This window comes from Dasypus novemcinctus, chromosome 4 (genome assembly GCF_030445035.2).
Source record: "Dasypus novemcinctus isolate mDasNov1 chromosome 4, mDasNov1.1.hap2, whole genome shotgun sequence".
Taxonomy (NCBI): Eukaryota; Metazoa; Chordata; class Mammalia; order Cingulata; family Dasypodidae; genus Dasypus; species Dasypus novemcinctus.
Genome location: NC_080676.1, coordinates 59,953,379 through 59,968,527, shown reverse-complemented (window position 1 = coordinate 59,968,527; position 15,149 = coordinate 59,953,379). Strand labels below are relative to the sequence as shown.

General features: G+C 43.1%; 1 protein-coding gene across 1 annotated transcript in view; it reads left to right on the top strand.

Moving 5' to 3' along the window:
- C4H3orf70 (chromosome 4 C3orf70 homolog) overlaps positions 1–14,257 on the top strand; it is a 99,325-nt gene extending 85,068 nt beyond the window's left edge. The window contains exon 2 of the mRNA XM_004473738.3: positions 9,322–14,257. Within this exon, the coding sequence (XP_004473795.2) occupies positions 9,322–9,878 (557 nt within the window). The 3' untranslated portion in view covers positions 9,879–14,257. The remainder of the gene's footprint in view (positions 1–9,321) is intronic.
- The last annotated feature ends 892 nt before the right edge of the window (positions 14,258–15,149 follow it).

Below are 15,149 nucleotides of genomic sequence, written 5' to 3'. Positions count from 1 at the left end.
TTACTTGAAATCTTTAAATAGAGGCTGGATTGGGAAGAAAGGTAAAAATATGGGTATTGGATTTCCTGAAACTCACATTTAATACTCTTACTTTGGCGGTAGACCAAAATATGAACAGCCAGAAAAAGGAAGGGAGAATGGAATTATGTTACTGAAAGTAGGTCCCTTCCACTTGCATAATATACCTATCCCCTACCAAGGCTTCCAAAATCTCATCTCATAGCATCACCCTATGTGCAGGATCTTGTCTTTTTAAACCAGGTTCAAGTGTATATGACTCCCTCAGGTTTAGTTGCTTGATTATAGTTCTCAAGTACCTTCTTTATCTGATTACTTTGAGCTAAACAGATAAGTTAACTGCTTCTCACCTACTGAGCATATATAGTGGTGAGACAGGGATGGGATGGCTGCTGTAGACCCTAATGTTCAAAACAGTGAGGGGGGTGCACTGGAGACATGCAGTGATCACTGGGCTATAGTAGTTCTGAGATCCAGCAAGGTACATTTTGGCAATTCCTTGAGTAGGATTAAGTCTTACGGCTTCCTTGGAATTATTCTCTATGACTCTTGGCTTAGCAATCTAAGATCTTGATTGTATCCTTTGAATTATCCTTTCTTTTCCAAAAAAGATTGCTGCAGAGTAGTCTTCTCAGCTGCTTCCTGCCTGTGGAAGTTTTCAGGTTTGATAGCCTCTTCATTTATGCATGTTTCTTGATCCTTTCAGGCTGTTCCAACTTCTGTTAAAATTTTGTGGGCCTGGTGTATTTTACTGAGTTCACTCCATTAGACAAAAGCCATACGCAAAATCTCTTTACAGTAAGCCCTTGTTTCTTGGGCTTCTGTTGAGACTACAGACATACAATGGCCTTTAAGCTTCTTAGAAGTCCCTAGATCTTTCTGAGATGTTAGCAAAGAATTTTGCAGTCACACCATTGGCTTCATCTTTAGACCATGTTTTCTTGACAGTGCCCCAGATATGATCTTTGCCTGAAAGCTGATCCTTAACTACCCACAGCCATCCTTAATTATTACCATCTGGAAAGGCTGGGAATTTTCAGTCCAAGCAAGTCTCAAGTCTTTTATGTTTAACAGTTCTTTCTTTAGCTCTTATCTCTCCTCTTACATTTTACTCTAAGCAACAAGAAGATTCTTGACTAGATGACTTAGTTCATTATGGATAATTCATACTTTCTACATTACTACAGGTGGCAGTGTTGCTGAACTTCCTGTCAGTACATAACAAGGGCCCCCTTCACTCCAGTTTTCAATAACATTTTCCTCACATTCCTTTAAGCCAGAAATTGGCGAACTTTTTATTTTTTAATGGCCCAGGCAAGTAAATATTTTAGGATTTTCTGGTCAAAATGGCATTTCTTTTTTTTTGCTGTTGTTGTCTCTTTGTCTTACAACCCTTCAAAAATGTAAAATCTATTCTTAGTTCACAGGATGTCCAAGAGCAGACCATGTGGGTTGTAATTTTCCAGTCCCTGCTTTAAGCCTTCTTCAAGGGCCATCAGGCTTCTGTTAACTTCTCTGAGTTCCCTTAACCCTATCCTCAAGGTTCTTACAGTTTCTTTCCACAGTTCCGTCCCCAAAGCACTCACACATTTTTAGGTTTTTGTTACAGTAGCACCCCACTTCTATATTCATGACCTATAGCCGTGTGAGAAATTGCCCTGAAACTTAGTGACATGAAACAACAATAATAATTTTTTATCATGTGGGTTCTGTAGGCCAGGAATCAGGGAATAGCTCGCCTGGGCTCTTCTGGTTGGTGTCTCTCGTGAGTTTGTCTGGGCCTCCAGTCATCTGAACCATTGACTAATGCTGGAGGAGCCACTTCTAAGTGGATTACTCCCATGCTAGCTTGTCCAGGAGACCAGGGTGGAGCGTGTAAGGCCTTTTGCAGTTTCGCATTCAGAAGTCGTACATTGTCACATCTTCAGCATTCTTTTGGTCACGCTGGTCAGCCCTGATTTAATAAGGATCTAGATGCCACAAGGACATGAAACCAGAAAGTAAGAATCAATGGGGTCCACCTTGGGGTCTTTTACCACACACTATGGCCTTTGGCAAATTACTTAACATCCCTCCCTGCCTTATTTTCCTCATCTGTAAAATTGACATAATATCAATAACTACTTAAAAGTATTTGTTGTGACATGCTAACTAGAATTAATATTGTGTAATATTTAGCGAGTGTTCTATATATGGTAGCTTTTATTACTGTTTTTTTGTTTTCTGCCATGTTCTACAATTTTTGACTCTTGTGAACTCTTGTCAAGTGGTGCTCATGTTTTCTGTGATAATTCTGTGAGGTAGGGGTTGTTGAAATGACCTCCAGAGAATTTTTATGGCTTTTTTTTGCCAGATACTTCATGGATATCAATGGTCTAGAACCAATTTTTGTTAGTTTTTCTGTTTTGAAATGGGTAGCATAAATTCAAAGACCAAACGCTCATGAGACACAGGCCTGAGGTTTTTATTTTTCAGGAGAGACTTTATTTCATCTAGAACCTGAGCAGAGCCAAGGTTCCTTGTCATCCTCTGTGGAACTTTTCTATCGTCCTAATTTTATATTGATGCCTCATTTGCAACCTGCCACTTTGGTGCCGGCTGCATCTCCTAGGCTTGAGTGGACATTGAAAGCTGAGCCAGCCCTGAGCCCTTGGCAGGCCAGGATCCTCGAGCTGCCCCAGCATCAGCTTGCATGCTAATCATTCTGGACCTCTGGGTGATTCCCCTTTCTTTCTTGCAAAATCGCCAGAGAGGAGAGGAGAGAAATGGCGTCAGGGAGGAAATAGGAATATGAATGATTGGATTATATTTCATCCAGCACTTCAAGGCATGCATCAGGAAAGTATTTACTGTAGCTTGGTCTAACTTTCTCAGAACCACTGCTTAACCTCTCTCAACTTGTTTCCTCATCTGTAAAGCTTATACTTATAAGTGAAGTTTATAATGCCTAGGGACATGGTATTTGTGGGGGCTGAGTTGGGTGCTCCCCAAGATGCTTGGTGTAGGGCCTAGCACCCGCACATAGCTGCCGCTCAGTAAGGCGTGCTGCTGTTGCCCTCTCTCCATCTTCTGTCCACCCCATTGCCGTTCCCTTTTACAGCCTTCTTTTACTCTCTCTCTCTTCTTTGCTCTTCTCCAAGCACTGATTCTAAGTATTTTCTTTTCTTAGAAATTTAAGTTTTAAAATTCTTATTCCTTTATTTCTTTAAGTGACACAGTAATTCCCTGATTAAGAGGATTGTTCAGAGACTAGACTGTGGTAGTGATTAAATATCCTGGTTAAATGTCCAGAAACCCCTTGGTTTCAATCCTGACTATTGCAGAAGTGCACTTGTTCATTTTACTCTCTTTGTAAGTACAGTGGCGTGGACATAATCGAATCTCTGATAACTCAGGGTCCTGCAGTGCTTCAAGGCCTTCATTGAGAACGTGGACTCACAGCACAGAATACTGTGGGGTAAGAGTACAGGAGACTTGACCAAAATACACACTTTCCTGGTCTCTTCTTACAAAACTAAATCTGTCATATATTTGTTTTCTTTTATTATTTATGCACTTATAAGCAAATTAAACTATAGTATTATTGTATAATGATTAATTAATTGATACTTGAAATATGTAGCTAAGCTTTGTTTCTCCTCTGGTGTATAGTACATTTTTCTTCTCTGCCTTTCTCTTTGCACTTGTAGCCCCGTATCACCCTTGCCCTAAGTAAGTGCATTTTATAGGTGTACCTTGTAGAAGGGAGTGGACTCTGGAACACGGTACATATCTTTGTCTCGCAGTTGCATTTTTCTTCTGCTACATTTCAAGGAAGAAAAAGCAAATTGGAAGGGAGAGGACTAGAGAAAGAAGGAGGTAGAAGAAATGAGAAGAGAGAGAAAGCAAAAGAAGTTTTGAAGCAGGATAAAGGAGAAGGAACAGGGGGGTGGGGATGGGGACAGGGTGGCAAGAGCACAAGGAGGTGATCAGAGAACCTCGAAGCTGAACGTCACCCGTTCCCTCTGTCTTTGGACTAAATATAGCCCTGAACTCTGTGGACCACTGAGGTCTGGGACTGAGAAGGTTCCTGGAAGGCATGAATCAGCTGCTGGGATCCTCGTATGACGGGTCAGTACATGGACCGTGGCACCTTAATCACCCAAGTGCCTACTCTGCCCAGATTCTTGAACCCACCTGCCAAGAATAGAAAAGACCAAACCTCTCTTCCAGACATGTGGTTCACCGCTTTGTGAACCAAAGAGGATGCTTCCCCAGATTCTCGGAGTCCCTTTTCTGCCCCTTGCCCAGGCACGCCTTGCTCTAATCGTGGGACTGGGGGGCTTGGAGAGGAGCCTTGAAGGCCTGCTTCCTTGCTCCTTCGAGGATGATGCCCATAGTGTCTGGAGGCCAAGTCCACGTCATACCAAACTGCCAGCTCTTACCTAATGTCAGCTTTGCCTGATAGACAGTGATACCTTCTTTTACAGATCACAGGGAATGAAGACACCTAGTAGATTTTAAACATAGTTCCCAGGAAGGTATGACAAGGTTCTTCTAACTTGTATTTTTAACAGAGCATAGATTTTTGTATGATAGAATTCTGGCTGGAAAGCAGGTCTAGAAACACAAAGACTTCACCATTTTAAACATACCCTTTCTATTTGGTACTCTATAATGAAGCCAAAGGTATTTTTAGAATAATTTTACAAAGAAATTGTGGATCTATAGTCAGCCAAAGGGGTGTTGATGCAAAATACCAGCAATCTGTTGGCTTTTATAAAGGGTATTTATTTGGGGTAGCAGCTTACAGTTACCAAGCCCTCAAGCATAAGATACCTCCATTACCAAAGTCTGTTGCCATATGTTGGAGCAAGATGGCTGCTGACATCGGCAAGGATTCAGCCTTCCTCTTCCTCTCAAGGCTCTGTGGTCCAAGCTTCTTCTGATACCAGCTGTAAGCTGGGATAAGTCTTGTCTCTCTCCTGGGGCTCTTTCCTCTCCAGGCTTGGCTGCTCTGTTCTTTCCAAAAGGTCAACTGTAGACTTCCAGGCTCTCTCTCTTTCCAGGGCCTGTGCCATGTCTATGCAGGCGTCTCTGTTCCTCTCTGTTCTTTTCCTGTGTGCTTACTTCCCAGAGCTTCAGCTTTGAAACTCCAACCTCCCTTCTCTGCAGTGTGGTTTCTCTGTGAGTCCCCACACACCAAGGGGGCAGGGACTCAACACCCTTACTGATATGGCCCAATCAAAGCTTAATCATTATTTAATCAGGTAAAAGTGAAACCTCTGAATCCAGTATAATCTAATATGCCCAGAGGAAGAGATCAGTTTACAAACATAATCCAATATCTATTTTTGGAATTCATAAATAATGTTAAACTGCCACAGCATTTAAGTCTGCTTTTATACAGGAGTCAAGGAGCAGAAGTAAAGAAGAGAAATGGGCTTGGTGGATCTTAACTGATATTGATATTGCACTATTAATGGTGTAGTTGGCTGCTCATGTTTTTGATCTGAAGATGCCATTCTTCCCTGGTTTAATTAACTTATTTAAAAGTCTAGGGAAGCAGACTTGGCCCAATGGATAGGGCATCCACCTACCACATGCGAAGTCCGCGCTTCAAACCCTGGGCCTCCTTGACCCATGTGGAGCTGGCCCACACACAGTGCTGATGCATGCAAGGAGTCATGAAGGGGTGTCCCCACATAGGGGAGTCCCAAGCACAAGGAGTGCACCCCGTAAGGAAAGCCGCCCAGCGCAAAAGAAAGTGCAACCTGCCCAAGAATGGCGACACACACACGGAGAGCTGACACAAGATGAAGCAGCAGAAAGAAATGCAGATTCCTGGTGCCATTGATAAGGATAGAAGCGGTCACAGAAGAGCAAACAACAAAAGGACACAGAGAGCAGACAACTGGTTGGGGGGAAGGGGAGAGAAATATATATAAAAATTTTTTAAAAATCTTTAAAAATAAATAAATAAATAAAAGTCTAAGATAGGGAAGTAGATGTGGCTCAACCAGTTAGTCACCTGCCTGCCACATGGGATGTCCTGCATTAGGGTCCTGGTGCCCCCTAAAGAAGACGAGCAGATGCCGCCCCTGCCACTCAACAAGCTAGATGCCACCCCCACCACAATGAGCAGATGCCACAGACACTGCACGGGGAGTGGTGTGGCTCAGGCCATTGGGCACTTGCCCCTCGTGGGAGGTCCAGGCTTCGGTTCCCAGTGCCTCCTGGAGAAGGTGAGCAAATAATGAATGGACAGATGAGAGGACCATCTGGGAGAGGGGGAGTTAAATAAAGAAAAATAAAAGTAAATAAGTCTTTAAAAAACAAAGCCTGAGATAGTTGTCATTACAAATGCGATTCCTATCCCAGAAGAATTTGTACAATGACAAAGAATTAAAACAAACATTACACACACCATGAGTAATTTGCCTGCAAATGGTTACTTATCAGAATGCCATACATCAGTGGTTCTCAACCGGGGGAGGGGGTGGAGTATTTTGCCCGGCCCCCCCACTGGTGATATTGATATGGTCTGGAGGCATTCTTGATTGTCCCTGCTAGCAGTTGCCACTGCTTCTGGTTTCTAGTGGGTCGAGAGGCCAGGGAGGCTGCTCAACATCCTACAAGGCACAAGACAGCCTCCCTCACAAAGAATTACGTGGTCCAAGATGTCCGTAGTGCTGAGGTTTAGAAACCTTGTCATAGGGAAGTGGATGTGGTTCAAGTGGTAGGGCCTCCGCCTACCATATGGGAGGACCCGGGTTCAATCCCTGGGGCCTCCTGGTGAAGAAGAAGAGAAGGCATGCCTGTGCAGGCAGCCAGTGCCCACGTGGCAAGCTAAGTGCACACGGTGAGCTCAGTGCCCATGTGGTGAGCCAAGTGTCCATGTGAGTGTCCATGCGGCAAGCTGAGTGCCTACGTGAGCACCCTCATGGTAAGCCAGTGCCCGTGTGGTGAGCCGAGTGCCCACGTAGTGAGCCCTGGGCCCACGCGGTGAGCTGAGTGCTTGCATGGCAAGCCGAGTGCCCATGCGAGTGCCCGTGTGGCAAGCCAAGTGCCCACGTGAATGCCCGTGCAGCAAGCTGAGCATCCATGTGAGTGCCCGCGGGGTGAGCCAGTGCCCATACAGTGAGCCAAGTGCCCACGTGAGTGCCCGTGCGGTGAGCTGAGCGCCCATGTGAGTGCCCGCGGGGTGAGCCGGTACCCACACAGTGAGCTAAGTGCCCACTTGAGTGCCCGTGCAGTGAGCTGAGCGCCCATGTGAGTGCCCATGGGGTGAGCCGGTGCCCACACAGTGAGCTAAGTGCGCACGTGAGTGCCCTCATGGTGAGCCAGTACCCATGTGGCAAGCCAAGTGCCTGTGCAAGTGAGTCACGCAGCAAGATAACAGTGCAACAGAGAGACAAAGGGGAGTGTGAAGGTGAAGCACAGCACAGAACAGGAACTGAGGTGGCACAATTGACAGGGAACCTCTCTCCACATCAGAGGTCCCCAGGATCGAATCCCCCTGAATCCTAGTGGAGAAAGACGAGAAGAGAACACAGAAAGAGAAATAGTTATAGAAGATCATGCAGCAAATGGACACAGACAGCAAAAACAGCAGGGGGAGGGGAAAGAAAGAAAAAATATTTTAAAAAGAAACTTTGTCATAAATATGTGTGGAAGGTATGGCATGGACTAACTGATAAATTTGAATTCAATTTGGAAAAGTCCAAGATGATGTCCACAATTGTGGCTACCATCTTTGGGTTTTTCAGGTTGTTTTTTTTTTCTCAGCTCCTTATTTTGAAATCGGTTTAGACTTACAGACTTGCTAATTTTCATCTCTATTTCCTTAGCACTTGGTACATTGGGGAGGCTTTGCTAAGAGTTTGTTGAATGACGTTAAAAGAGAAAAGGATTAATGGTGGAGTGGGCATCACCACCCCAGAGTTCTCAGGATTGGGAAACGAACTATGGACTAAAATATACTTAATAGTATTCTACTATAGACTTATTGTGATTCTAGCAGTGGAAGAAATACCATTGTTGTGGAGGCAGTGACCCATGGATGTTCTGGGGTTAGGGAGAGGGAAAAACAGGTACGATGGGGGGGGCGTTTTGGGGACTTGAGAATCATCCTGAATACATTACAACGACAGATACAGGCCATCATATACAGCCATAACCTACAGGGTCAAATGGGAGAGAGCGTAACTACAATGTAAACTATAATCCATGCTTAGTGGCAAAGCTCCAAAGTGTGTTTATCAGTTGCAGTGAATGTACCACACTAATGAAAGATACTGCTAATGTGGGCAAATGTGGGAGGTGTGGGGAGCAGGGCACATGGGAATCTCCTATATATTCTCTGTAACAGTTATGCAATCAAAGTATCTTTTAAAAAATAAAAAAGGTGGAAAAAAAAATAAGGAAAGGGACGTATTAGGAACAGATCCATTGAGGTTTCACTGCAGTGTTAACTATGGAGAGAAAGAGTTGAGGGCTGAGTAGACGGGAAAGCTGGACTTCTAGAAACATCCTGTAGGACATCCCGTGCAGCTCCCAGTGCCTTTGTTTCTCTTAGTTTAGACTGCCCGGGGGCAAGGGGTGGGGGCAGGGAGCACACTGCCTCCTGCTGTGGCCACTGATGAACACTGGGTCCCCAGAGAGATCCTTTGACACCCTGAACCTGAGGGTGGCCATAATAATCCTAAAGGCCATTACCTATTTTCAAAACACACACATACACCTTTTCTGGTTAAAAACATAGAACTCTAGAAAGTGAATCTCTTCCACTATCCTGATAACAAATTGGTCTTTATTCCTCCAACGTTTAGATGTATATATTGGCATGCTAGTATTAAAGATAAAAATGCAATTCTAACTTTACAGTATATGGTACTATTTTACAACTTAGGTGTTTACCATACTCTATTGTGGACATTCTTCATTCTAGTATGAACTTACCTTACAGACAAAGTTGTCTTAAAGTAAATATTACTGGAGCCCCACCTACTTCAAAGATATTAAAGAGACTCATAATTATAAATTAAGATTTGTAAAGTGCGTTGTTTCTTAGATGAAAATTGTTGTATATCATGCTCTCTTTTGAGTTAATTACAACAGTGTGGAGCCATGCTGTTACTAGTTTCTTTTGAGATGTTGTTACAAAGGATTTTAAAAAACCTCCTGACTCCTCAGGAAGAAACCATTTTAGCTACATTAATGTGGTTTGTGTAATACTCTCAGAATTCAACTGTCTCAAAATAAATAAAGATATAAGTAAAAATAAAAGACTAGAAATCAACTGTCTTTTTTTGTTTCCTACAGGCAAGTATGTGTATCAGCCCATGACCCCTGTGGAACAGCTGCCAAGCACCGAGATTCCCGCTAAGCCCTGGGAACCCACAAACACCATTCAGATCTCAGTCTCACTCACTGAACACTTTTTGAAATTTGCATCCGTCTTCCAGCCTCCCCTTCCCCCTGACTCACCAAGGTACTGTATGATTTCAGACCTCTTTATTGACAACTATCAGGTTAAATGTATTAACGGGAAGATGTGTTATGTGCAGAAGCAGCCCGCGCCACACTCCCACAAAATGAGCCCCGAGGAGGTCTCTGCACACGATGCCTTAATTTCAAAAGAGAGCAATACACCAAAAATGGATCACTGCTCTTCCCCCTCAAGTTCTGAGGACTCTGGGATCAACGCGATCGGGGCTCACTACGTGGAATCGTGTGATGAGGACACAGAAGAAGGAGCAGAACTGAGTTCAGAGGAAGATTACAGCCCAGAGAGCAGCTGGGAGCCGGACGAGTGCACCCTTCTCTCCCCCTCGCAGTCTGATCTGGAGGTGATTGAAACCATAGAAACCACCGTGTGAGAGTCCAGGCAAAGCCACGTCTCTGAGCCACGCTGAGCTTTTGGACTTTCATCTGATGGATCCTTGTTTTCTCCCAATGCAGTTGGTATTTTCTACCCTTCTCTAACAACCAGAGCAGTTCGGTGGTCTGATTAGCTTCACTCTTTAAATTAGTCTTATACCTAAGACCTTCTTTTTATTATAAGCGGTTTTCTTTTGTATCTCGACTTACTTTTTATGTAGCATCTGGCGTCATGAGTTGTGACCCAGCCTTAATTTCACTGGGACCTTTGCCAGCAATGAAGTGGTGATCACAGTGTGTCATGGATCAGATTGAGGAGCTTCCCAGAGTGAAGGAGACAGTATTTTCTAAAGAACCAGACCTTTCTGGAAAACTCTTGGCGGGCTTAGTCCCACTTGGGCATCAGCTCCCTTGAGGGGAACAGCGAGCGTATGCCCGGGGACATGCCGTTCGCCCCCACCCTCCTCCCCACTTCCTGCACCGGGCCTGGGCCAGGGCAGGTCCGGGGCTCCTTGGCTCGCTTCTGGGAGGCCACTGGAGGCCAGCTGTGCCCTGGCTGTGACCAAATTTCCACCACTTAGGGTTGAGCTTGGCCTTCACGTGGAGAACTGACATCTTCAATTTCACACTCAATCCAGGTTTAGCTGAGCCGCTTTGCTCTGCAGAGTGCTGTGAAGATACAGAATAAATAAGACCTGACTTCTGCTTTGGAAGGGCCCACAGTCCACTAGGGGTGGTAATTCATTGCAGGTAACGGTACCCGCAGTGCTCGGGGAACCCAGGGGAAGGAGAGGGACTCAGCCCGAGCTAGCTGGAGAAGGTGTTGCAGTGCTTCGGCTGGTCTCTCAGAGGGGTTCCCCACCATTTCCCCACCTTTTCTTAATTGTTCTTTAAATCTCGGGAATCTTTTAGAAAGTCTTATAGGTATTATATTTAGGAGGCAGCCACATCTGAAGTCTTTAAAAAAAAAAAGAAAAAAAATTAATAATAGTTCTAGTTAGCATGGAAATGCTAAAGAAAGCAGTCCTTTAGGGATTAGGAATGAATCTAATAGGTTTGATTAATTCTGCTTCATTTGGTTGTATGAAGCATTAGAATGGCTTAGATGAGAAATGGATTAGAATTTAGTGTGACGCATGGATTTTTTATGCAAATGCAAAGCAGTTGAAGTAGTTCACTGCTAAGTCAGGAGAAAATATTTTGTGTAATATTCGTTCTCTTCACTACACTAATATTCATGGTCTGTTGTGTCTGTTGTCTTCTCTCACATACACCAGATAGTGAATAATTCTAAGTTCTTATTCAGCTCCCTTCAGGACTCTATTCCTAATCTCCATTTATACTAGGTACTCTAGTGTGAGTTTGCCATTTCTCCCAATCTTCTGTGAGGCATCGTTAAGAATCCAGGAAATTGAAAATATGACCTAATGAAACGAGAACTATCAAAGTTTATATCTTACATCCCTAACTGTCCACGAGCATGTAACATTTCCTGACTCCTGCTTTGTCAGCATCATGGAGTATGTTTTCTATTTTTGTCACATTAGTTTGTCTTTCGAGAAGTAAGAAGAGAACCGTTGTGCTCTTCCCTGAAGCCTCCATTTGGCAATCTTCACAACCACTCAAGGGAGAACCTGCTTTCTTAGTTGTGTGTAGTTCAAGTGATTCACAAGAAATTTTTGTTAGGTTTAGGTACCCAAAAAAAAATCCATAGGTTTAGAAGACAGAGGGTGCATTTTCCTTTGAAAACTGTGTTAGTTGAAACTTTCTGTGCTAGATGAGAATGCAGCGTAAAGTTCCCGCTTACTGCAGTTCAAAGACTCAAGTCAAACCAAGCTGGTGGTTAGAGGAGTTCCAGGGACTGACACGGCACAGGAGAGGGAGGCGGAGGCCGGGTGTGAGTGAGGGGGCGTCACCTCCCAGGCAAGGTGTGGCCGGGGGGTCTGGGGAACACCTGATGCCACCGCCTCGAGGTTCAGCACCTCCCTGAGCGGGCGGCCAAGGCAGGCTTGGAAGTGCCAATGCCTGCGAGCCCCATGCCCCCCACGGCCGGGCCGCCCTGGGCTCGGTGTCTCAGCAGCCTAGGGCCCCGTCCACACCGCCCTCTGTGGGCGAGCTCATGGAGTCCCCCTGGGGTTCTTCCTCTCTACTCTTCCTAAAGGTTTTCTGCTCTGGGCCCACATTCCTACCACTGAACTAGTTGGAGTCAACACTGAGTCTCTAAAGCCAGGGCAGCACATGGTCATGGGGCCTGGTGTCTGAATCTGGGTTAAGGGTTAGGATTGGACCCTTTATCAGTAATGTCTACAATGTTTGCCTCGGTTCCTGTTTTTTAAACTCCTAAACTGCCACGCAGATTACCCACAATTTTAACGGAATTTTTGGATTTAATAATGGTTGATAATCACTTTAAATATTTGCACAATCTCTTTGTAATTAAAAACTCACTAAACTTCACTTACTACTATGTATTTTATAGAATTGAAGATGTTCCATTGGATTCTAAATATCAAATGCTCCTGGATCTCAAAACAGCCTTTTCTAAAAAAGCACAAGCAAGATTTTTTTTGTCCTAGCACTGTTAATATTAATAATTCTTTGAAAATCATATGTGATTGAATCAGAGTTGATTCTTTATGCTTGCATTCCAAAAACAACTGATAAGGATATAAAAATGGGTAGTTACAACTTAAATTCTAGCCTTTTCTGTTCTACATTATTTAAGAAAACCTCTCTGTAATCCTGATATATGGCTAATTTGTAAAAACATATTTATAGGCACTTTAGAAAAAGTTTAGACTGCAACATGTACTATAGACATTGCACACAGTCATGTTAAATAGCCTTTTGATTAATATTATACATGGAGAGATAAGAAAGCTTTATAATTTGAACTCGGTAGAATGCTCACAAGGAACAATGGGGAACAATGGGGTTGGGCTGTGTGGATGGAAAAACTGCTTTCTTGGGCTTTTGTGAAAACCCAACACGGTTCCTACTTTTTGCAAATTGGTATAAAAGCTTTTAGGTAGGAGATAGAAAATAAATGTTGCGTGGAATTTAGCTTTCTTACCTAAGATTTATTTTAGAATTTTCAACAGTTTCTAAAATATTCATAACTTTTCTAAGAAATGACAAAGCTGTTAAAATGCTTTTGTGGTTGGTATGTTAAAAAATAAGACTTTAGGATCAAATCTGGTTATTTTTTTACCTTGTACTTTTCAAGATTTGAAATGAGAATTTGAGGAAAACCCTGAAGAAAAACATGTGCTTTCCTGGATGGACACAACTTTTAGTTCAGTACAAAAAAATCCCACCAAAACTAAAACTAAAACGTAGTTTTCCTGAAATACTTTTTGGATTTAATCCAGGATGTGATTTTATCTTTGGTGTGGTGGTTTTATTTATTAACCTCCACTTCCTGGCCTATTTGGTACATTGAAATTCTTTGGGGTCATATTATAAAAAACTCTCTTATGCAAATATGATTCTCTACTTGGGTAATAGGATGCAACAGATAGTTTAGAAAGTTTAGAAAGATACCAGAGCTCCCAGATAAGTGTAGCATTATAACTACTACTAGGCAAGGAGAAAAGCACAAGTTAAACAAAATAATATTTATACAGTCAGCTTTTGATTATTCCCACATCTTGTTTGCAGAATTCTGTTGGCATGTTTTAGCTTTTTACCTGAGGAAAACAAAAAATTAACTGTTTTCTTTCCTACCCCGTCCTCCAGAGAAGGTGTAAACCAGAATTACGGAGGTCATTTGTATCTTTGGCTTTTCAGTTATTGAGATGGTAAAGTGTTTCTTTCCATTGAGAGGAGAGATGGGCAGAGTAATCCTGTAGGAGTTTTCACTCATTTTTATTAGTGCTATGAATTCCAGGAATATTAGCATGCCTCACATCCAAACATAAGTACAAAAGCACTTGTCAAAATTAGTTTTGGAATTAGTTGCCATCTTAAAATTTTATATGGCATTGCTCCCTGTCATTATAAGGGTAATTGTGAGTTGGCTTATTGGAAAAGGGCCGTGTTTCAGTTAGTGCTATTTCTTTCTTTCTTCTGTTAAAATTGAAGCAGTACTCTCTTAATAATCTGAATTTGTCTGAAAGTAAAGCATCTCTAGAGGTTTTTAAATTAAGCTATATCATTATAGTGTTTGTATACTTTTTAAAGCTACTCATACCTTGCAATATTCACTTACTGTGCTATTTTTTTTAAGCCTGTCTATTTTAAAGTTTTAAGCACAATGTTGACTCTTCTGTAATTTCCTAAAATCATATTGTTTTCCTACAGCTCAATTTACCCTTGTGTATAATACTTAAGGAAAACATTACCTTGTAAAATAAATGTGACTTTTTTTTCTTTTGTATCAGCACAAATCTGATATTTTGGAGCATGGAATATTTTTTCCCCATTGGAGATATTCTGTCTGATTTTAATAACAACACAATGTGAGCTAAAAACAAAATGACCGCATTTGCAAAAGGTGAAACATTTATATTGAATGCTTACTTTTTCCTAGGAAATAAGCACTTTACACCCAGTATTCCATTTAAACATTGCAAAAACACCATAAGGTGCAGGTAAATTTCCTGAATTTACAGAGAGACAGTGAGATTGAGTGAGTAACTTGCCTAAAGCCACTTGGTCAGGGGAAAGCTGAGTTTCAAATCAGGTCTGTCCCCACAGCTGTGCTTACCCAGGAGGCTGGGTGAGCCTTCTCTGGGCAGTGCTATCAAGGGCTGAAAATGAAAAATTGAAAATAAGTCAGTCCCAGAAGAGTTTGTGGGGCTGAGGAGTGGGGAGGAGCTCCCAGAAGGAAACAGTTGACTGGGGACCAGCACAGCCGCGCCCACCGCCTCCCGGTGGAGCTGCTCCACCCAGCAGAGCACCGAGGCTAGGCAGGGCTTCCCGGCAACCCTCGGGGTAGTTAGGACACTGTTTTGCTAGTTTTGTTTTCCTTCCACTTTTTACTTTCAATACTTTGGAGGTGGGAAGGTGAGGGAAAGGAAACACAGTCATACTTGAGTTTGTGGGGTGTTCCCATTTGTCACATCACAAGGAGAACCAGAAGATAAGGGGGAAGATAGCCTCCGGGCAGCCAGTGCTTGCCACCGTGCACTTGGCTTTTATTTGAGAAGAGAGCGGCATCCTTGATTCCTGTTTTCCTTGTCCTTCCAGCAAGCTCGCTTGCCTGATGTCTGCCGGGGCCAATAGGAAGCGCACATTGGAAGTGCAGGAGAAGCGCCTCGCTTGGGTTC